At 36.9% G+C, this 24,497-nt stretch overlaps 1 protein-coding gene, 1 long non-coding RNA gene and 1 pseudogene across 4 annotated transcripts; 2 read left to right on the top strand and 1 right to left on the bottom strand.

Moving 5' to 3' along the window:
- Positions 1–10,924: 10,924 nt before the first annotated feature.
- Positions 10,925–15,545, bottom strand: LOC147504642 (putative peroxidase 26; annotated as a pseudogene). Its single transcript, XR_015221029.1, has 7 exons — positions 15,482–15,545; positions 15,330–15,419; positions 14,305–14,471; positions 13,156–13,336; positions 12,870–13,029; positions 12,103–12,154; positions 10,925–11,558 (listed from the first exon to the last, which is right to left on the bottom strand). The product of XR_015221029.1 is annotated as a putative peroxidase 26 (transcript).
- A 619-nt stretch (positions 15,546–16,164) lies between these two features.
- On the top strand, positions 16,165–17,304 carry LOC147504641 (uncharacterized). The gene has a single exon (XM_086605294.1). The coding sequence runs from the start codon at positions 16,165–16,167 to the stop codon at positions 17,302–17,304; it is 1,140 nt and encodes a 379-aa protein (XP_086461420.1).
- Positions 17,305–22,636: 5,332 nt separating this feature from the next.
- LOC147504640 (uncharacterized) lies at positions 22,637–24,246 on the top strand. 2 transcript variants are annotated; one of them, XR_015220427.1, is made up of 4 exons: positions 22,637–22,859; positions 22,968–23,050; positions 23,231–23,330; positions 24,147–24,246. It is a non-coding gene; the product is annotated as an uncharacterized LOC147504640 (long non-coding RNA). The 2 variants fall into 2 exon arrangements; XR_015220426.1 differs by lacking the exons at positions 23,231–23,330; positions 24,147–24,246 and adding an exon at positions 23,124–23,182 and having other exon boundaries at positions 22,746–22,859.
- The last annotated feature ends 251 nt before the right edge of the window (positions 24,247–24,497 follow it).

The raw sequence follows: 24,497 nt of genomic DNA, 5'->3' as shown, positions 1-24,497 counted from the left end.
GGAGCTTCGTGAGACGTGTGCAAGAGTTGGAGAATGCCGGAAGTGGAGTACCTCAAGCTCAAGCTCAACCGAGAGGCGACAACGACGTAGGGGAGAGCTCTTCGACCGGCCTTCTCGTAGGGGAGGAGGTCTCGATGATATTTTTTGTAGTTTGTAATAACCGTAAGCCATTACTTGTCTTATGGCGTTTTGGGATTGTTGTTTGTAATGAATTTTTGATTAGCGTGGTTTTCTTTTGATGAGTTTTGGATATGAATATGTCATTAAACAAAGGAGGTTATGTCCAATTTTTTAAGAAATTATAAGTTAGTTTTTTACCGAAGTTTACGTTTTAGACTTGGGTGTTGTTCATGATTGTTGTTTGTCTTCTTTATTATTTTCAAAGTATATTAGCAGGTTTTTATATGAATATGTCAATAAAACAAATGAGGTTATGGCCAAAAAAATTAAAAACTTATAAGTTCAGATGTTTCCAAAAATGGAACATTCGCTTCGCTTCGCTTCACATTTGTTTCACTCATTTCCCTCGTCATTGTTGAAACAACAAATTTTTAGTTTGGAATATCACTCATTTTGCAGTGGTTTGGTTCCTCGGCTGTGTTCGACAGAATAGTGTATGGGGATACCGAGACGGAATGTAACATCCCGCCGGTTTTTTAGGACCGAGACGGAATGTAACATCCCGGCCCGGTTTTTAAAGCCCTCCTCCTGCATTTTTTACTATTCCAAACAATGCAAATATGGATGGTGGCCCATTTGGAATTATTGAGGGTACATGGATAGACATTTGATACAATGTGTTGTCACTTGGAGAGTGAACAAAAATCTAATAAAATGTGTTGTCAATTGGTAAGTGGACCAAAATCAAAGTATCACATGTGACCTTATCATATGTGACCTTACCTTTCATATTTCGCTTTTACTCTTCTATCTTTTATATCAAACAAACAACATAGCCATCTTCTTCCCCACAACCAAGCTAAAAATAGGAAAAATGTCTAGAGAAGAAAGAATTACATATAACCAAAGGTTATGGGGAGGATCTAGTAGTAATAGTTCGCCTTTCCGTTTCACCGGTCGCCTTCCGGGTACTTCACTGGCAAGATGACTACATGGAAAGAGTAAGAGATGAGCATAATGATATGATGAGGCTAAGGAGGAGGAGGAGGTTGCGCTTATTATCCATCGGGGGGCATTAATGACTCAAGCAGCCATTGAAATTGAAGATGTGGATACGCACAAACGCGGTGGATCCGTGGCAGGCGTAGAGTACACGCTTAGAGATGGTGGTGATTTCAAGAAAAAAAGATAATGAGGGATTACTTCACAACACCTTGTAGGTGGCCTCCTCATAAGTTTAGACGAAGGTACAGGATGACAAGAGAGCTTTTATGTATATGTTGCATACCGTTGCATCATTCGACGATTACTTTAAAGACAAGGTGGATGGATTGGGTCGGCAAGCAATTTCGGGTTACAAAGGGACTAGCCGCAGCTTCACAATTAGCAACCGGTTGTTCTTCCGATTCAACGGATGATGAGTATTTACAAATTGGAGATTCCACAGCAAATGTATCTATGAAGCGTTGGTGCAAGGCAATTATCACGGCGTTTGAGGAAGAGTACTTGAGACGACCAAGTGAGGCGGACACTAATCACTGCTAGGATATTAGCTGAAAATGCAGCAAGGGGTTTTCCAGAATGGTTTGAATCAATCGACTGTATGCACTGGGTGTGGAAGAATTGCCCAAGTGGATGGGCTGGAACACATGTAGGGTACAAGAAGGAACCAACTTTGATACTTGAAGCCGTTGCAGACAAACATTGTTGATCCGCATTGCTTCTTCGCCTACCAGTTCGCGATAATGACATTAACGCGCTTCATCGTTCTCATGTTTTTGAATCATTAGAGCAAGGTGAGGCTCCCTCGCTGTTGCATTTAATGTGAATGGTAATGACTATGATATGGGATATTATCTTGCTGATGGTATTTACCCAAAATGGGGCACATTTGTTCAAGCCATTCGCTATCCAAGAAATAAGCATGAAAAGATCTTTACTCAACGTCAAGAAGCTGCAAGAAAGGATGTTGAAAGGACGTTTGGAGTTTTGCAGGCACGATGGCATATTGTTAAGGCTTCTGCGCGTTGTCATAGTGTTGTTGTTCTTGGAGATATAATGAAGGCATGCATTATAATGCATAATATGATTGTTGAGAATGAACGTGAAAGTGGAGTTTGGAATTGGAAAGGTCAGAGGAAAGAAACAATACCTGCGCTCTTTCAGGAAGATGATGGTTTTCATTTTGTCTATCAGATGTTGAAGCAAGAAATAAGATCAGAAATGAAGTTACACATACTAATCTTCAAAAGGACTTAGTTGAACATGTTTTTAATTGGACTGGCATTGAAGAAACAGCAGATCCGGTACCAATTTATGATCCAAATTGGTCGGATCCAGATGAGGGAGAAGGAGGCGAAAATTAAAATGGAAATGAAAATGTATTTCCTATGTATTTCCTAACGTGAACTATTAAGTTCCAACGTATTTCCTATGTATTTCCTATGTATTTCCTAACGTGAACTATTAAGTTCCAACGTATTTCCTATGTATTTCCTAATGTATTTCCTATGTAGTTCCAACGTATTTAATCAGTTGTATTTTAATGAACTATATTACAATGTATTTTAATTTGATTGGTAATTGTATTTCTATGAAAATAATTATATTGGACAGAACATACATAGTGCATTAATTAAAAAAAAAAAAGTTAGATAAAAATACATAGTTCATTAATTAAAAATACAATGAAATTAAAATACATAGTGCATTAATTAAAAAGACAAAAGTGAAATTAAAATACATAGTGCATTAATTAAAATACATAGTGCTTTAATTAAAATAAAATACTAGATAATTAAAATACATAAGCTTAGTTAGAGCTAGAACCACCTCTAGCCCTTCCCCATTCAGCACGTATTTCAGCTTGTTGTTGCTCGATTATAAAAGCGGTATCGGGATGGAGGACACTTGTATCGGTCGCTAAAAATCTTAGCTTCATATTGCATCTTTTGAAGCCGATTTTTTCCAATTGAACCTGATTTTTTTCTGCTTGAATCCGATTTTTCTTCTCTTGCCATCACAGTTCTTTGACCATATGCAAGTTCCCTTTCCCTAAGTTCTAAGCATTTTTGTGTTTCATTTGCATCCCGTGCAAATGTATCCTCTAAACGTAAAGTAACCCTCCAACATACCAAATGATTTTTCTTGGTTCCTTTTGGACTTGGCTTTCTTCGATCCAAGAGGACGCTCCATTTCTTTTGGACGCTCTATTTCTTGAGAACCCTCCAATTCAACTCCACCAACACTTGGTGAATTAGAAGTTGAATCTTCACCATCATTTTTGCGACCTTTTCCCTTTGTGGGGCGGCTTGACCTTGCCTCAAAAAACGTTACTCCACTTTGGATTATCCTTGAGTATAACGTAACAATGATCAAGTGAAAAAGCCGATTTTTCTTGTAGTTGGTACGCCATCCTTGCCTCGACAACTAAAAAAAAAAAATGGTGGTAATTAGACTAACTAATAATCACTAGGACTAAGATAATTAAACTGCAATAATAATTAGACTAAGATAATAATTAGACTAAGACTAAAATGGAAATAATAAATACACTAAGATAATTAGACGAAGACGGAAATAATTAGACTAAGACTAAGATAATCAATAAATTCCAAATTGACAACGCTTGTAATTACCCGGCTTTGTATTGTTGTACCACTTGCATGTCGAGCCTCCACCGCATTCACAATTGCAACAAATTTGTTCATCATTTTTGAAATATATTTCCACCTTCCGCTAATTGAATCGAGACCTATCCGACCCACGCTTGATTGAACTCGTTTGTTACACGATTCCAAAATCCTTTTGCATTTTGGAAAGCACCAACAATAGAGTCTTCACTAATTTTTATCCAAGCAAGACATAGAGCTTGATCATCGGACATGCTAAAGTGAGCTCTCGCTTTTGCTTGAGTGCTACCACTTGCTTGAGATGCTTGAGTTGATGCCATTTGATATTTGGTTTTTTTAAGAACTGATTTTAAAGAAGAAGAAATATGATATATGATTGTTGGAAGTGTGAGTTGAAATGAAACAAATGTTGTATATATACCAAAGTTTTTTATTTTGACCGTTTTTTGACCGTTCTGACTTTTTGACCGTTGGTAGCCGTTAGGACTCCGGACGGGATGTTGGATTCCGTCTGGTGAGTTTTGTAATCCAGACGGAATCCAACATCCCGTCCGAAGTTAACAAGTCAGTGATAAACTCGGTGGTTGGTTTCACCTCGTTTTGAACTGGGGATAATTATCACCTTCATTATCACCCTGCATTGCACAGCAGTTTTGGACCCAAGTAGGTGATAATTATCACTACCCCCTCTCTATCACCTGCATTGCAAATGCTCTAAATAAATGTTATTTGTGTACGTAGTTTGTGTTCAGACTTCAGACCTCTTTTGTAGCCCTACTCCTTGCGATTCTCGCCAACCCCCCTATTAATCTAGTTGCTACAAATCCATCCACCTCCTGGAGTGCTGAGTTCATGGTCATCACTCTTTAAAATTGACTCGAAAGAGTTGATTTGTGATATTAAAAAAAAAACCAGAAAAGTATAGGACTCTGGAACTTGTAGAATCAATAGATTGTACTTCTGTTAGTAGGGTTGACATTGAAAATTGACTCAAATGTCAAATACTTATTTGATATTTTCTCAGTGCATACCTGGGACCCATTTCTAGTGGCTGGACAAAATATAGAGTTTCGTTTACATAATAAAATGTCCTTGCATAGTTGCATATTGGAATATTTGTGCAAAATACTAGAATCCAATTGCTTAATTAACTTGTTAGTTTCATGATGGTAAGCTGGAGACGAGACAAGGGTTTGGGCCTACTCTTTCAGTTTCTTTTCAATGTCGTTTTTTCTTACTTGTAATCATTTTCATTGAAATAAGGTACAACTTTCAACATTGGAGATCCACGCAAATCTCACAATTCCATCATCTCTTTCCTGGATAATTCGTTTTATTTTTTGTGTGTATGTATATGATTTTTTGTTGCTAAATTAAAACTACTAATACATAGTAGTAATATTCAGGCAAAACAAACTGCCCTTAGTGTAGAAGTTGAGATAGTTAAGCTTCCACATAAATCTAAAGTCCATGAAGCTAAAGGCAAAATTTAGATCAAGGATAACATATAAACCACCAAACCTTTATAAAATGTGGGCTAAGAATGTCGTTTTACTATAAGCATACCCGAAAGATTGAAGCTGTGGTCACTTGTGCGACTAAGTTTAGACAGACAGACAGCGTTTGTTAATTACTTGATCATTCCATTAATTGAGGGTCAATGTTACTCGGCTCCAAGAACTAGTATACAAAAACACTAGGCGATAAGTGTACGTTTAACTGCTTTCTGGGGATCTTTATAAAAAATATCTCAACAATTTTTGGGCTTCATATGCAAAATTAACCATAAATTAATTCTTTTCTTCGTAACACCTACTGAATGTAATATATACTATTTAATAGATTTCAATTCGTCTCTCCCAAGCCGGCCATACGGCGATGCTACTCCAATATTTAGATTGTATGGTCAATGGTATAATCAACTTAGTTAGGGGGGGAATACCATCAAAACTGTATTGAATGAATTAAAGCACCTTGTGCTAGCATAGTTTGTCTGTAAACGTACGCCCTACTTGGTAAAGCCGATTGCTTATACCCCAAACGCATTCTCGGGAATATATAACTGATATGTGTTTTGGTGAAAGTGTGTAACTGCTGGTGTGGTCTTATATGATTTGGTAATTTGGTATAGGTATTAGAAATTTAGAATAGAATACACTGATGTGACATTTTCTTTTAATTATTTCGGAGTTGGAGCACCTGTTTTAGGATTATGCGTTTTCTAAAATGTTGAATTATCAACTCCCTAGTCCATACTGAAAAACGTTGTTGATCAATCTCCCTAAATTCTTTTCATGCTGACTTAGAGCTCAGTTGAAGTGATGGACACCTAACATTGGAAATGCTCCATTTTAAGGAATGAATTAACCATGCAAATGTCGATGCATGAACCTGTATTGAGATCATTTATAACACCCCGTATTTTATTTCGTTTATTTTTCTAATAATAATAATAATGGATAATAGAAAAAAAAATAAAAATAGAATAAATGTTAGTGGAAATAGGAGACGTGGGTTTATGGGATAAACCTTCTTCCCTATTTCGGGGGGTTTTGTTTTTAACAGAAAGAAAACAGAATAGGGTCGGTCAAAAACACAGCGAGAGTTTAGAAAAAAAAAAGGAGTTTTACTGAAAGAAGAAAATGAAGAGTTCTTCGGATAGATAGCTGACAGTCGACTTCGATCTTTCGGGGTATCGCTTTCGGGAAGCTGTCGGTTTTAAAAACTGTGAGTAGTACGAAAAAAATTATTTTACTTTTTCGTTAACTGCTAATCATATCCGAAATAGTGTTTTCATTAATTGATATCTCGTTAACTGCTAATCATATCCGAAATGGTGCCGGCTGTTAGATCAAATTTTGAAGTTCTACAGTTGTATAAAAACTCGACAAAAATCTAAATTTCATGATCAAGTATAATCGTGATGAGGATGAGAATAGATATTAGTAAATACCAACTTCATTGATTAATTTGATTTGAATAGAATTCAATTACTAGGGTTTTGTTTTACTGCTATTGTTGGTCTGTAGGAATTTGGTGGGTGATTGGAAGTGTTGTGGTAAGGGGATGATCTATATAGGTTGTGTGGGTTGCCGGGGAATGACGAGCAGTGGTGGAATTGAGTTATGAACGTTGGGAAGCTTTGAACAGCCATTAATGGCGTTCAAACAAGAACCCAAACCGTCCTGTTTTTTTTTGTGTTGCCTGAATGTTGTTGTGTATGAATTTTGTTGTGAGTTTTTGTTGTTGGGTTTTTGTTGATTGTTGGTGGTGGATTTGGGTGTTCAGAGGGGGCGATTGAAGCTTGAAGGATTAGTAATGGCCGTAGATCGCGATTTTTCCAGTATAAGGAAATCGTGATTTGTTAGTATAGATAGGTAGGGGTTTGAAAATGGATCAAAACCGCTGGGTTCTTTTTGTGTAGAGGTGGCCGGTGGTGGCTGTTGTGGTGGTCGGTGGTGGCTGGAGAATTTGAGAGGAAGGAGATGAACAGTGACCCACGATTTGGGCTTGGGCCAAATCGTGGTGGGCTATATGTTTTTGTTTGGTTTTTTTTAAATTTTAGACTATGGGCTTTTGGCTTTGGGCTTTTGGGTTTTTGGAGTTTAGGCTAGGTTGACTTTGACTGTTGACCAGAGTGGACTCTGACTTTGACTATTGACCAGAGTGGACTTTGACTTTGACTTTGACCAGGGTTGACCCGAAAATTTGACTTTTTCCTAAAATTATGATTCGGTCTAATAGGATAAGTCTAGGACTATTAACGTGCTTGGCTTTAGGCTAAGACCTTTCTATATATACGTGTGTACGTGTATTAACTAATATGTGATTGTGCAGTATTTTATGATATACAACGTTGACACTTAGACATCCATGAAACTAATAACGCGTAAACCAAAAATACATTTATTAAGCTACTCATTCGTCTCTGAAATGATATATAAAATAAAGTTCAATAATGCGTAAACAAAATTTACCGCACTCTTTTAGAACTCTCCACGTCTCAATTTTTAGAATTTAGTTTTATGACTGTTGATGTCATATGTTAGGTGGGCATTTATTGAATGTGCCATAAATGGCCCGTTAGCGTTATCTATGGGTATTCATTGAATGTGCCATGAATGACCAGATTGTTTGGACTACCCTAGAGAGGAACTAAGGTATTCGCCTTGCGGGTTAGTTGTATTCCTTGAATGTACGGAATGTAAGGTTGGGTATTCCTTGAATATGGCGGAATGACCTAAGGTACATAGGTTGTGAAATATGTGTATAAGAAAAGTAATTGATTAATTAATAAGATAAATTAATTTGATTATGCGAGTGTATTTGGGCTTGCATTGGAATACCTATAGGATATCTACACATCTTATATAAAATTGCTAACTTTCTTTGCGGGGAGGGTAGGACTTAATAATATTTTTGTGCAGGACGCAAATGATCTACCCTTATACAACAAATGGATATCGGTAAGTTTTAAATTCAATGGTTTAGATATTAAAACGAAGTTATTATAATGAGTTATATAATGGAAGTTTTGCTTGGGAAGAAGCTATGCGGTTGAAATGACTAACTACCGCCTTCCAAGTTGTGAATGATTAGGTTATGATAGAGTTAAAGTGTTAGTGGGATAAGAAAAGTTTTGAATGTTTATATGTGGTTAGTCTACTCATACCAGCAAATTCCATTTTGCTGACCCATGTTTGCTTTGTTTTGGCAACGTGGGTGTGTTCTTGGGAACATAGGTGGAAGGCAGTGGAACTGCGGCGTTTGAAAGAGATTTGACTTGGAGCAGACCGGGAGTTTATTTTTATTAGGTCTAATCTTTTGGAAGTATGTAATAGCTTAGTTCCTGTTCATATGACATGAGAATACGATGTTGAGGACCTTTTATTCTTAGAGTTTTATATGATGTTTTTGAACGGAAGATAGTCTTCAATAAAGTGATGGTTGAGAAATTTTGGAGATTTTTGTTGTTAAGATTCTTTATGATGTGGGTTTTAGGTTTTGACATGTGTTGTATCCACCCCGTCATAGCCTGGGTTTTTAGACAATTGAATATAGTGATGTTTGAGATATTTATATTTCAAATGTTCATTTTTTTAATTGTTTAGAAATTCGGGCTGTGACATCATTGCAGTTGTTCATACTATGCCTATTTTTCTAGTTTGATTTTTCTGAACTTTCAAATGGTGTACGTTCAGCGAAATAGCAATGGCATTACTAAAGATTATTTAATTTTAAAAGCATGAACTTGGTGAGTAGTAATGTTGTCGTGTAGCATACTAGCATGTCCACTTGAGGTTTGTATGGTGTTAAGAGCATCTCTAATGGTGATACCTACTCAAACATCTACACCAAATATATCTTCAAAAATTTGATGAAAATCATCTTTAGTCTTTCACAAGCACCCACCAACACTAAAAATTTAGGGTTAACAAGTATTGCCCCATTAGATGAGCCAATTAGGGTTTGATGTTGAAATTAAAGTGGAAAGAATGAAGGTCGTTGCACCATTCATCAAATGTTTGGTGATTCAATTGATGGAAAATGTTGCTGAAATCAAAGTGTCACCATTGAACCATCATTGAAGATGCTCCAAGTCCACAATAAGTCTCTAAATCATCTAGTAGTGCGCACTTCAGCTCTATCCAGCCCATGGACCAAAAAAGCCCAGAGCAGCATATGTTCGCTTCATTAAAATGGTTGTGTTGGAGCAAATGCACGCAACCTTAATATGCACTTTGATAGACAGATAGCCTCATCAAACCTGGGCTTATCTGGACTATAAACGGTGAACATACTTTAGCATGTAATGATCCATGGGTATGCTTCAATGATAAGCCTATCCTTATGAAGGATCACACGTTCAACCCCCATTTTGATAGAAAACACTACTGCCAAAGGCATCTTGAACTCTAATAAGGATGGTTGGAATAAATATTTTCTGGAGTTAGTTTTTGTACGTTCCCACAGCCTATTGTTGACCAAATTGTGCAAATTCTTGTTAGACCCTCTTACCTAGTTAGAGGATGTCATAACATGGAAATGTCACCCCCAAAGACGTTTACACTGTGAAATATGCTTACAAACTGTTAGCAAGCTATTCAGAGGATATGGGAAGTTGGAAGTTCTTCTATTCAAGGAAAAACTATTCAGAGGATATGAGAAGCTAAAATAGCAGCGAGAACTCAACACTTTATTTGAAAAACTTATATGGGAGGGTTGCCTACTGGCAATATTTTATTAAGTAAAGGACTGGAATGGGAATTTACTTGCCCTTTTTGCCAGTTATGTTTGGAATCCACAGAGCACATCTTCTTCCAATGCAATTGAATAAGGGGAGTGTGGCTCAGTAGTATAACAAGCATAAGGGTAGACAGTTACCCTTATAGAAATACTAGAGGGTGGATTGATGAATTTCTGTGTTGGTGATTAACGAGAATAAAGAAGAGCATATAAGGAACCTCAGTATATATGCATGCAATCCTTCTGATGTAGGCCATATGGGAACACATAAATAACATTCTTTTTGATGCAGGGAAGAAGAACATAACTTTTATAGTCATGAAAGTGGCTGAAGTATGGCAGAAGACTCTTAAAGCCTTTGAAGATCAATACAACCCAAATTCTCTAACCCCAGTATTCAATGCCATGGAATAAATAATATTGGATATGATGAGTCCAGTACAAATATAGTTAACGTACTCTTTGATGCTTCTTTTAATAGGTCTACTGGCAAAGCAACAATATGCAGGAGTGATAGCTAAGACTGGGGGAGGTGAAGTCTAGCTTGCATATAGGATTTTCAGCTCAACTAACTCAGAGGAAGCTGAACTTGTATCAACTGAAGTGGTTGCTTTGTTAGCAAAGGATCTGGGATGTATGCACTTGCAATCTTCGGTGATAATCAAAATGTCATTAAAACTCTAAATGGCCAACTTGAGGAGTGCTGCTGGAAGCAAAGAAGTGTAGTTCACCATATTTTTACTATTTTGGAGTTTTCGGAACAGTTTAAATTTATTTGGTTAAGTAGATCTGCTATAAGGGAGGCTCATGAATTGGGGTCAGAGGATTCTTCCGCTTTGTATTGTTGAGTCAGGCGTCCAGACTCCAGACTATTAATCTTTGATTAATGAAATACCCATTATCCAAAAAAAATAAAAATAAGGATAGACATATGGTCAAATCCATGTACGATAAATTAACAAGTTCGTAAACAAATAACTCAAACTCTCAAAGGATCACCTATTAATAAATAATAAAGTGTTTAAACTTTAAAGTATAAGCAAGGTACAATACTGATGAAGCTTACATCTTTTTATTTATAATTCAATCATCACCACTGCACCTTGAATCTCATCAGTTATTATAGATCTCTTTATTTAAAAACCAGAAACTTTTCTAGTGCATCTTACTCCATTTCACGTATTAGGAATATCCTAGTTAGGGTAGCGACAATGATGGCGAATCTCTCCCTGAGTTCCGGTAAGGACACCAATGCTTCCCATTCGGCTCATCGAATAGGCCCATGATTTTCGAAAATCCTCAAATCCATTTGCAAATTCTTGGGTAAGTGATATGGACTCCTCACTAGAGAGTAGTAGTTGATCAATCCCAAGAACAGCTTTCTTTTTTAGAACTCTAGACTAATATGAATTGGTGAAATTGTACTTTTTTCCTGAATCTGGATTTAGAAATGTTGGTGGATCTCCTTGTCCTTTCCGTGGACATTTCTTCCTCATTTTAGCTAAAAAGGCTGGGTCCATATTTGGGTCCGGTTTTTTCATGCTCTGGGAATTGTAAGAGCATCTTTAGTAGAGCAACTAAAAAAACACCAAACCAAAAAAACACAAACCAACTTTAGGAGCAACATCAAAAAAACACCAAGCAACTACGCGGTTTTGCCAAAACCGCGCCATATAGCCCACGCGGTTTTGGCAAAACCACGCCACTAAAGCCCAACTAACAGGCCTAAGACCACGCGGTTTTGGCAAAACCGCGCCACTAAAGCCCAACTAACAGGCCTAAGACCACGCGGTTTTGAGAAAACCGCGCCATATATCGCACATAAACTTTTTTCTTTTCTTTCTTTTCCAATCTCTGGCGCGGTTTTGTGAAAACCGCACCATATAAGCCCAATTAGAAGCTCAAGCCCACGCGGTGTTGGCAAAACTGCGTGAGTAATTTGATACAGCACCAAACCTGGAACCAAATATTGGTCGATTTGGTGTTTGGTTTGGTGTTTTTTTGGTGTTTTCATCAACATGTAGTTCTCCTGAAGTTGAAAAAACAACAAATTCTTGAGAATTTAGTGTTTGATGCTAGGTTGATATCACTGCTAAAAATGCTCTAAAGCCTGTCAAGGAGATAGTGACAATGTGTTGAGCTCATGGAGTGTGCCCCTGTAACACGTTCCATAAGCACAATAGATGCAATATCACATGACTCTCCCATATGGAAATGGAAATGGAAATTCAGAAGTAAAATGAATAAAAACATGATATTAGATAGTTAGTTGATGATTTGGTCAAAAAATCAAAGTTGCTCATTAAAACTGTTACAAATGTAGACCAAAATAGTCAGAGCTTGAAGTTCTCTAGCTAGTTCAGCATGAGCGAAAGACAACTAGTTTTCCCATTGGGCCCAATAGTGCCCGAGCCCAATGGGTACTACATCCATTGGGTATGTGGGCTTGAGGTTCTTGAAAGACTGGAAGATAGCGTGTCAAATTGTCAATGGCCACTGGCCAGGTGAATCAAGTTAGCTAGAGGAAGTCAGGAAGGCAACCTTGGGCGTAAGCCATTTACAGAGTTAACAATGGGTTACATGATTTTTGGTTCTTTGTCCAACTCTTTTCAGGTGGTTCTAATTAAATCTCTAATCTTCTTCAGTGTTGAGTTTTGACCATTAAAGTAATTTAAAGCAACATTTTATATGCATTGCATATTTCTTATGTTTCCCACTTGGGATGTGCGTATATAAACCGTAGAATGGAATCAAATTAAACGCGAATTCATCTTAGAACTATTATTATCTATTAATGAAATCAATAACAACAGTAAGTTTCAAAAATCATTCGAAACCTTAGGGTTGAAGGATCAAGAAAGCAGGAATTACCTAGGAGAGTTGTAATATCCACCAAATTTAAACCTTTGGATTGGAAGTAAGAAAGTGCTGATTCAAACGAAATAGACGGTAAAGGTAAGTCAACTGATGCTGCACTTGATCCACGACCATCCCTTCTGCCTGTCAGAACAGAATAAGATGGTGCACCGGCCTGTTTTTGGCACAAGTTTAACTAAGTGAATTCACACAGCATAAATATGAAATTTATTTAAAGAAATGGATGGCGTTCTATTTAAAAGAAGAGGCAAAAGTGGGAACGAGAGGGAGAAATCTGTACCAAATGAACTGCTTCTCTAGCCGCGAGGTGAAGGATGTCAGAACATGACACAACTTCCGGACACCTTGCTTCAACGACTATCTTTAGCTTGTCGACGAAAGCAAATCCCCCGAGACCTATATTTTGAGGTGCCTTCTTCTCTGAATTTGGATTATCCAAAAGAACAGATGCCATCACAACCCTACAGGACATAACAAGAAACGTTAGAGCGCCATACGTATACAGACTTTAAATTGCCTCAATATCAGTAGGTAAGCAGGAATTATCCTAACATGGCTACATGCAACATATAGCACTAGAGATGCACCGTCGATAGCATTCAGACGTAAAGGATTTCATTGTAACCAGGGGATGTGCCTCACTGTTATATTTCTTGACAATTCCTATCAATCTTGCTCAATGTATGACCCTAATAACTGACAAGCCAGGCAATATGGCTCGCTCCTCTCATTGGAGTGAGAGAAGTGTCGATCTGAGTGATTCTAGGTGATACGATGTGTACTGGACCGGAAACTCGGTGTAGCCCTCTGCCTTCGAGGAAGGGGATGGTGTTTACCTATGGGAGAGACTGAGCCGTATGGCTGCCTACATACCCTGCCAAGGGGATCACGCCTGATGTAGTATGTTCTCTTAGTGGAGGGAATGGGTGAGGTAGCGATGGTGAACGAATGATGGTAGGGGCGGCGCTATCAAAGGCTCTAGTGCTCTCTCAAAACCCTCCACCTCTTCTCCTCTCTCCTCAATGGAACCTCCACTTATCTCTCTCAATCTCCCCCGGCCCACCCACCCCCCTCCCCCCTCCTCTTCTAACCCTAGCTCTCTACCTTATATACTCTCTCTGCGGTCCACTACGGACCCTCGATCCCATCTCTCATATGACGTACTGTGGGACTCCACGTGTCACCCTCTGGACTGCGGAGTCCACTCCTTCTCGGCTGTGCTCCTGTACTCCGCTGCGCCATCTGCTTTGGTGCGTCCTCTCCTTTGATGAGTGACACTTGTCTTTCCAGATTGCCTTCATATGTGAGAGATCCACATGGTGAATATGGCACTACACTCAAATTTCTATGGAGAAACTTAATTACAGGGAAACAAACACAGCCTTGCTTAATTAAAAACGAAGTTTCAGACGGAGAATTGCGTTCATACCGTGACAAAGCAGTCAGAATAGACCAAACCAAGAAGCTTTGGGGTAATGCTACGATCTTTGGTCCAAAACAACTTTACTTGGTGCTTAATGAACTCCTCAAGATCATCACAAGTATTGTGCTTCTTGTAAAACTGACGCTCCAATCCTTTCCCATATGGTAATTCAACTGTTGCACGTACTAGCCGTAGAAATGTAAGATACAAGAACAAAAGCCAATAATATGCACAAATGACAACCTTCTTTACTCATGTTTCCTACACTTGCACAAAGAATACTTCTCAATGTGTAGAGATAAGAAGTACTGAGAATTATAAATTATGTCATACTCCATTATAATGTTGTTGGAATCCGCCTCGTAATCCTTGAAATAACTGCAACATTAAGTTCTAATTTAATCCAGTTGAAGTTGATCCTCGAGAATGACAGCTTATATATATTAGAGTTTGAAAATCGTATAGGGCACTTTACAAGCTAGGTTACTTAGAATTTTGTTGGTCTTCCTTGTATGAGGGCATGTGCCAAGGATTGGCAAGTGAGTGAGGTTTCCAGGCATTGAGGGATACAATATTCCTTGGACACCATGCAATCCTAGCTTCATTTCTGAGAAGTGTATGTGGATTTTAAAATTTCACTAGGCGCTCGAAATAAGTTCATTTGCTCGATTGTGTAATTTCACAGTTAGCATTCTTCTACTCGTGAATTTTATGAAAATTTCAGAATTTTTTTGTTTGCCAAAATGAAAGGTCTGAAGAAAGGAAGTAGGATGTAGTAGTCTACAATTCCTGCCTATTTTGTTAGTTTATAAACAATGTTCTGTACACAATTAATATAAAAACTCGTGATTTGGTGTAGACTCCAGATAATTTTGTTAGATTCAAATGGTTAATTAATCCACTGATTGGCATAGTTCATGTTGAGGACATTGTAAACACGAAGATTTTAACATGCATACAAAGAAAACAAGTAATTTGGTCGGTGAAGAAATATAGTTTCTGACTTTTATAGAAGACTAGAGTATGAAGACCTTCAGCTGCCACGTATTGCTCCAGCTCAGCAGCTTCTAGAACAGCTACCTGATTAGTTAGATATAACAAACCAACAGAATTAGTTAAAACTGTATTAGAATTAGTTATAACTGTATCATAGAACTATGTGTATATAAAGAGGTGTAATCACTCAGTGAGATTAATGAGAAAAATTCTTCTGTCTCATTGTTCATTTCTTCTTCTTCTTTGTTCATGGTATCGGAGCCATTGAATATAAATTCTTCATGATCCACCATTAAAGAAGCTTCAACCAATTCAGAGCTCTCTAATTCAATAGAATCATCAGGTTTTACGTCATTTCTTGATTTTACTTCATTTCTTAATTCTTCAATCCTTTTTCTTCATCCTTTTGATTCTTCAATCTTTGTTATAATGACATTAAATTCTACTGTTTCTGCTTCCGCAAGCATGTCTGCATCATCTAATATGAATTCAATAAACATTAGTCATTTTGTTCCTATTAAACTCAACAAGGATAATTTTCTTCTATGGAAATCATTGTTTTTGCCAATTCTTAGAAGTAATAATCTTCTTGGTTATGTGGATGGCTCGCTTGTATGTCCTCAAGAGGTTATTTGTGTTGATGGTACAACAACTGTTAATCCTCGTTATCTTGATTGGGTAAAGCAAGATCAGACTCTTTTGATTTGGATTAATGCAACATTATCTGAAAGTGTGCTTCCATATGTGATTGGAATGTCTACTTCACGAGAGTTATGGAATGTGTTGGAGTGAAGATTTTCAGCAATTACTTAGTCACACCAGCATCAGTTGAAAAACAAACTCCAAGCTACCAAGAAAGGTAATGATTCGATGGGAGAGTTCTTACAAAAGATAAAAGAAATCTCAGATAGTCTAGCTGCTGTAGGGGTTATAATAAGTGATGCTTATTTAGTTTCTCATGTGTATAATGGATTACCATCTGAGTATGAAGCATTTTGCACAGCAGTGAGGGTTAGAAAGGAACAAGTGCTATTTGATGAATTGCACAATTTGTTGTTGAGTGAGGAGTTTAATATAAGCGAAAGAACAAGAAATTTGGTTGCTTCCTCACCTCAAGCATTCAGTGTGAATAGATTTGCTCAACAAGATATGTCTCAAAATGGTTATAAGACCAATGGCTATCAAGGTAATGGCTATCAAGGTAATGGTTATCAGGGAACTGGATATCAAAATCGAGGAAGAGGTCGTTCAAGAGGTCGAGGAGGATACAATAATTATCAAGGAAGAGGATATCAGAACTCACAGAGTTATCAGAACTTTGGTTCAGCAGCTTCTTCAAACTCTACAGTCCCACAAGGTGCAAAGTCTGGTAGCATAGGAAGGGTTCAGTGCCAAATATGTGGACGAACTGGTCATGCTGCTATAGATTGTTTCAATATGATGAACCATGCCTATCAAGGAAGGCAACCACCATCCAAGCTTCAGGCTATGGCTGCCCAAAGAGTATCTACTCCAACATGCGCCAATTTATCTGATGAACAATGGGTTGCTGATACAGGGGCAACAAATCACATGACTGCTGATATTAACAACTTGGCACAACATTCACCTTACACTAGAAGTGACAAAGTCTTAGTGGGTGATGGTCAAAGTCTTGACATCAACAACATTGGTAATTCCTATGCTCATACTTTAAATTCCTCCTTGCACTTGAAAAATATTCTTCACATGCCTCACATATCACAAAACTTGCTATCTGTTCATAAATTCATCAAAGACAATAATTGTTCTATTACATTCACTCCCACTTCATTCTTTGTGAAGGATACTTTGGGGAAGACTGTTTTCCAAGGGAATCATGAGAATGGACTATACCTCATGAAGTTCATGCGTCATTCATCAACTCTACCTGCCTCGCATAAGTCTGCTGCCTTTGTTGGAGTAAAGACCACTGCTCAAACTTGGCATCTTAATTGCTCAAAGCAATGTCTCTCCAAAGTACAGGGTTGATATTTTTCAAACTTCAGTTTTCTTGATAAATAGAATGATCCCTCAAACATTGTCAGTTACACCTTTTGAGAAACTCACCAATAAAAGACCAGATTACTCATTCCTAAAAAAATTTGGGTCTGCTTGTTACCCATGGCTTAAACCATATGTTTCTTCTAAACTCCAACCTAGAAGTACAGAGTGTGTGTTCTTAGGTTATAGTTTAGACCACAAAGGTTACAGATGTTAGACTCCAAAACAGGAAAAATATACATATCCAGGCATGTTGTTTTTGATGAAACAACTTTTCCTTTCAAAACATTATTACCAGTTTCAATTCCATCAATTCCTTCAACAACAAAATCATCTATGATTGTTCCAGCTTTTAATTTTCTTCATTCTACCAATTCTCAATCCAATACTCTTCCTATTTCTAATTCCACTCCTACTCGCAATTCCTTCCCTTTGTCGACAATCCTTCTCAATTGTTTGAAAATAATCACCTTCAAATCTCGAATCAATTCCTATCACTCAAACATCATATCCCAATAGTCAATTACAATCTTCTACTAATCCGTGTGTCAAGCACTTTACTCAATCCCTCGGTTCATACAAGATCAAAGTCGGAATCTCTAAACCAAAGAAAATCTTTAACTTGAATGTTACAAGGCATCCTTTACCATCCGCTCTCGGTTTCACATCTAGAAACTAAAGTACCGACTCCTACATGCTATACTCAAGCCGTTAAACATCCGTGAGGGAGACAAGCAATGCAAGTAGAGTACAATGCTCTCATTCGAGACAGAACCTCGTCGTTAGTTCCATCTGCTCCCCATCAACATCTTGTCGAAAATAAATGGGTATTCAGATTAAAAGAAAAGATTGATGGCTCTATTGATAAATACAAAGCAAGATTAGTGGCAAAGGGATTTGATCAAGAAGAAGGCGTGAACTTCAATCGGACTTTTAGTCCAAAGGGCCAAAGCCGCAACCATTAGAATGATTTTATCATTAGCGGTTTCAAAAGGATTGGCGGGTAAAAACAACTAGATGTAACTAATGCTTTCTTGCATGGTACTTTGAAAGAAGATGTGTATATGATTCACCACCGGCTTTATTGATCCTCCTGAAACCTCATCATGTCTCAGAACTACATAAGTCTCTATAATGGACTTAAACAATCACCCGTGAGAATGGTATGAAGCTTTGATGAATGTTTTGGTTGATATAGGATTTACCTTATCTCAAGCTGATCCTTCCTTATGTATACGATCCACGGCTCAGGACATTACATTTGTTCTAGTGTATGTTGATGACATACTGGTTACAGGGAGTTCTAAATCTTATTGTCAAGCTTTGATTGATCAGCTAAGTACAAAGTTCGTCATGAAGGATTTAGGTGACTTACATTTCTTCTTGGGATTGGAAGTAACAAGGGATAAGGATGGCATGTTCTTAACACGCACAAATGTCTTGGATGTTCAAGAAAACTAAGATGGATGGAGCAAAACCCTGTTCTACTCCTTGTTCTACTTCAACTAAGCTTGATAAAACCAAAGGTGGAGAAGAACCGCATGATCCCATGAATTCAGATCTCTAGTAGGGGCCTTGCAATACATTACTTGGACAAGACCGGACATCGGTTTCTCGCTTAATCAGTTTGTCAATTTACGCAATGACCAAGGAGTACTCATCTTGCTGCAGCCAAGAGGATACTTAGGTATCTAAAAGGTACTATCCAATATGGTATCAAGTTACAAAAGGAAATGCTCAAGTCGAGCATTTTCTCGATCTTGACCGGGTAGGATGTCCTTTTGATAGAAGGTCTACTACTCGGCCTATGTGTTTTTATGGTTCAAATCCTATAATTTGGAGTTCTAAGAAGCAAACAACAGTTTTCAAGATCATCAACCGTTGAATACGAGGCTCTTGCATACACAAATATTCTTGAGATTTATTAGTTGTGTATACCGCTAAAAGAACTGAAAGTTTTTCTGCGGGGATTCACCTATTTTATGGTGTGATAATCTGAGTGCTATTGCCCCTCGTCCATGAATCCAATGTTTCATGCACCGAAACAAAACATATAGAGGTTGATTTTCATTATATTCGAGAACAAGTTACTAAAAAGTTCTTAGATTACAATATGTGTGCACAGAAGACCAAGTTGCTGATATCTTTACAAAAGGATTGTCCACAACTAGATATTCAATGTTACAACAAAGACTCAATGTTCATCCTACTGCAAAACTGATAGAAATCACTTCAATTTGAGGGGGTGTTTTTTTTTTCCACTAAAGTGTGAAGACCTTCAGCTGCTATCAAGCTTTACTGAATACTCATCAAAGCTTGAGGGGGTGTATAGAAGACTAGAGTATGAAGACCTTCATCTGCCACGTATTGCTCCAGCTCTGCTGTTTCTAGAACAGCTACCTAATTAGTTAGATATAACAAACCAACAGAATTAGTTAAAACTGTATTAGAATTAGTTATAACTGTATCATAGAACTATGTGTATATAAAGAGGTGTAATCACTCAGTGAAATTAATGAGAAAAATTCTTCTGTCTCATTTTTCATTTCTTCTTCTTATTTGTTCAAAAGGGGAAAAGTGTTCGCTGGTTCTCACCACCGCTTCCACTGCCAATAGCCAGATAAGGTGTTTCTTCTTCCTTTTCTTTCTCTTTTCTTCTCTTTATTTCTCAATTCTAATTCATGACTAATGAGAATTAGTTTTTTTTTTGTGTATCTGCTAGGGTTGTTCAAGTTAGTTGGTTTGGTACCCAAAAGGAACAACCTTAATACGTCAACAAAGGTCTTAAGCAACAAAACCCTTGCGACAACAGAAGTACTGAACAAAAATACGCTCCACCAGTCCTAATTTATATTTAGTATCTTCCTCTCTCCTCCACTTCTTGGGTTCCTCGAGACTATGGTATGGGTTTCTCATTTTCCCTTTTGCATCTCTCCATTTGGTTTTTCTGTAATCATTTTGAGATGTTGGAATTTGGGGGTTAGGGTTTGAGAGACGTGCTGAGAAATTGAATTTCTTGTTGGGTTTAGTTATGTCGGGTTTGGCATGAAACCCTTAGAACTGTGTTGGTACATTACAAAATTTTCAATTAATTGCTTGAAACCTTTTGTTTTAATTACAGTTTCTGTTACTATTTATTACTTCTTGAAAGTTGGATTCTTTTGTGAGTTTTGTAGGGTGGGTAACTGTTAAAATTAGTTAAAAGTGGTGGTAGTTGTTTATGTAGCTCTACATTTAGAGTTATGAAATATTGAATTTGTGATGAATCTATAGTAAGAAAGAAAATGTTTAAGTGTTAAAAAACTTATTTTGGATTAAGAAGCTGGATCTTGCTTATTGGATGTAACTTGAAGTTTTTCGTTTTAGTTTGTTAAGTGAGTTAGACATTATTTTGAGATATATAATTTCATTCATAAATAATTTTGAGATACACCATCAACTGGTACAACATGATTTATAATAATTTAGTTTCTTGGGTATGAATTAAAACATTTTATATGTAAAAATGATGAAAAAAAAAGTTATTTTTTGTGAAAAGCAGGGCATGGGTTATTTGGATAACCGAGTTATTATTATAAAAAAAAAAGGGCACTTTAGTTTCGGAGAATAATAAGGAGATTATTATGGTAAAGGAAAGTTATGAAGAGTCGAGTTCAAAGGAAGGGGATAAAAATGTACTTACAGAGTCAAGTGAGGGTGAAGAAGGTCATGAAATGAATAGTATTGTTGTAGTAAGTGGAGGTGAGAGTCTTGCAACTGTAAGCGGTATGACTATAAGTGTAGCTGATGCTATTCTGATAAGTTGTAGTAGTGGTGTTAGGATTGGTGAAATTCCTGTTACTAGTAGTAGTAGTAGACGTAGTAATATTGTAAGGGTGCCGCCGGAGAAGAGGTCGTTGTATAAGTTTGGGCAAAGAACTTCTAACTTTCGTGGAGTTACGAGGTAATTTATTTTGTTTGTTTTTTATTATATGATTGGTTTTACGAAATTTTGTGATGTGAATTATGTTATTAGATTAACAGACACAGATGGACTGGGAAATATGAAGCGCACCTTTGGGATAATACTACTATAAGTGAAGGCCAAAAGCGTAAAGGAAAACAAGGTACAATATAGTAGAGAGTTTAAGATGGTTTTTGTGTTGCTGTTTAAGTAAAGCCTAACCTCTATGGTCCAAGTTCGTGTTATTTCAGTTAGATAACTAAGTCAAAATGCTAGCTGATCGAGTTTGATATATACCATGGATTGAAGGCAATGTTTTTTGGGAAAATTTGCATTTTTTGTTACTGAAACAGGGAGTCTTTGTCATGGTAGTTTGATTACTTTGTGATTAAGATGACATATCACCAGTTGCGTATGTGGAGTTGAGGATGTGATTTTTTATTATGACTTGATGTCATCTCGTGTGGGTAAACCTTGTTAGCTAAGCCTGTGATTTCTTATTTGCTCATCAAAGTAAAGTTATTTTTAAGTGTCAAAGTGAGAATCGCACTGCATCTTGGAATATGGTTATATGATTGAATTGTCACGCTTTGCATTAGATGTAATGATTTCTCTGCTCTATATCTGTAAGAAAGTACAAGGTATATCAATCGTGGATCTTAGTCGTGGCTTCAAACTTTAGCCGTGAAAAATTGCCTATCCTTTTTTCCAAAGTTATTTTTCATTTTAGAGTCTATGGATGCATTATCTTAGTTTAGTTTAATGTATACAATGGGAGGGGTCGGATCAGCAAGAAGAAGACATCAAGGGATAGCTGTTATTGTTAGGGGATCAACACCTCCTGCTACATGGGGATGGAGGAGCTAAATTCAGGTAAGTAGCTCTTAGAGGGGGTTTTATGCTTATCATTAGAGATTGCATCTAATGAAACTGTAATAGGAGAGGACTCTAATCCACCTTAAGTTAATCACCATCGAAAGAAGTTTTTGCTTTGTCCTGGCATATGATTCTCTTTTACTATTGTAGCCTAGAACCTTTGATCTTGTTCAATCATTTATGAAATAGACCAGACTCCACACCAGAGCGTTTCTATAGACCAGATCTTGTTTAGCTTGCCTTCTTTTGTTTTGAGTCTTATATATTGAATGGCTTAGCAGTGTCAAGTGATGTTAATTTGACTAAAAATGGTTCTCCTAGTTTTAGAATGTTGTCCTCCCAGAGGTTGAACCCTATGTTCCTTGGGGGCAACCTTTATTCGGATGACATCCAAAGAAAGATCGAGGCATTGCCTGAACTTCGTCCATGAGTTGATAACATTGTGAACCAAATAGATAACAAGAAGCAGTATCAACTTGACTTGGATAAGATTGTTAATAGGAAAGATATTCATACTACTCTAATGATAAAAAACACTCTTAAAAAGTATGATGGAATTTGATCACTATGTGGTTGAAATGAAATTGTGGGACAAAAACTTAATTCCTTTTTTTGTTTGCTCTTATGTCTTTGATCCAGATACACATCAAAGATGTTGTTGTCTGCAATCGATGAAAACCACAAGGGTACTTATGGTTTTCTCTACTTGCCAATTGATTTTAAGGTAGTTTCCTTCAATGTATACCATTGTGATTTATTTTAAATTCGTTTTAGCTAATGTTTGCTTTAGTATTCTAGAAGATTAATGATTTCTTTTATATGTAATACAAAGGAGAGGATAGAGGATTGCGATGCACATCATAGTGTCATTCTTGGATGGTGGTGCTGTTTTGAACCTTCCAATGTTCTAAGTAGGTCGGTATTAGGATTTTAATTCCCTTGTGATTTTGTTTGTCTTGCATTTCATTATGTCTGTCTTTTGCAGTAGAAAACTATATGATATGATACCTCCTGCTCGTGCAACATATGATCTGTACCCTGTTAGGGTGATTTTGTTTGTCTTGCATTTCATTATGTCTTTGTCTTTTGCAGCAGAAAACTATAGGATATGATACCTCCTGCTCATGCAACATATGATTCATACCCTGTTAAGGGCCAAAGATGGATATCTGATGCCCGCTCTCCCACCTCAAAGGTATACTTTGATATCTCCTGTTTCTTAGTCGAAATCCTAGGGTAGTACTGGGTATTTATTTGGCGGGTGGTGCTGACCTTAGCAACCTAAAACATCAGGTGTAGGTAGCGCGCATGCTCACGCACTGAAATTGTGGTTTCCCATTTTTACTGCTAAGTCTCACAAAAAACGTGCTTTTAAACGTGTTAGGTCATGCTTTAAAAAAATGTCAATATGTTCTCTAGTTGTCCCACTCTCAGAGTATTAGCCACAGGCATGATTTTGTTGTACAAGTCATCTAATTACTCATTGAGAATCTCAGAGAACTAGATTTAATGTAATCATTTTGCTTTCAAATTTCATATGACTATTTCAATATCAATTTATTTATTATTATTATTATTTTGTTTTGTTAGTAAAGATTAGAGTTGAGTAATAGACTATGCTTTGGCCTAGATTCTAAAGACATGGCTGTTAAATTTGGTCGAATTATTGTGCTAAAAGCCTGAAGCTTATATCCCATATATGTAACTATTTGCCAAATATACGACTTTATTCATGGGAAACCATAATTTGAATAGCATAATCACTTTAGTATACGTAGTTTAATTTTTGCAAAAAAGAAAACTACTTCTTTTGTATATGTTTTCTTAATGTATATATTTATAAGTTTTTAAATTTTCATAAGGCACGCTTTTAGGGTGCTTTGGATAAATGGAATTTTTAAGTTTAAATGTTTCGCTTTGGTTGCTAAGGTGCTGACTGTTGAGCACTAAGTTTTTATCATTTATATAGATTATTCACTGATGTCCTAACCTGTCCATAAATATATTTCAGAGATCCACCAGAAAGGCTTGGTCGTATCCAGATGCTAACATGGAGTTTCTTAAGTCGAATGGAATGAGTTTAGCTTTTTCATTTTAGGATTGAAGGACATAAGGTGTGTTCATTTTTCATTTTATTATTCTTTTGTTTATCTGATTGTGAACTAGTCTGTTGTAACATTAAGTTAAAATTGAGAATCAATTGAATTCATTTTGTTTCATCAGTTTACCTTCACATTTTTATTGGAATGAATTGTAACTTGTGAATGAATTTGGCATTGTTCAAAATGTAGGAAGCTAGGGAGCTTTTTCTTGACAAGCACCAAGTCTATATGCATGTATCTTCCTACCTCCTTAAAGTGAG

Source organism: Coptis chinensis, chromosome 4 (assembly GCF_015680905.1).
Source record: "Coptis chinensis isolate HL-2020 chromosome 4, ASM1568090v1, whole genome shotgun sequence".
Lineage (NCBI taxonomy): Eukaryota > Viridiplantae > Streptophyta > Magnoliopsida > Ranunculales > Ranunculaceae > Coptis > Coptis chinensis.
The sequence above is the reverse complement of the archived record's forward strand: the minus strand, read 5'-3'. Positions and strand labels throughout refer to the sequence as shown.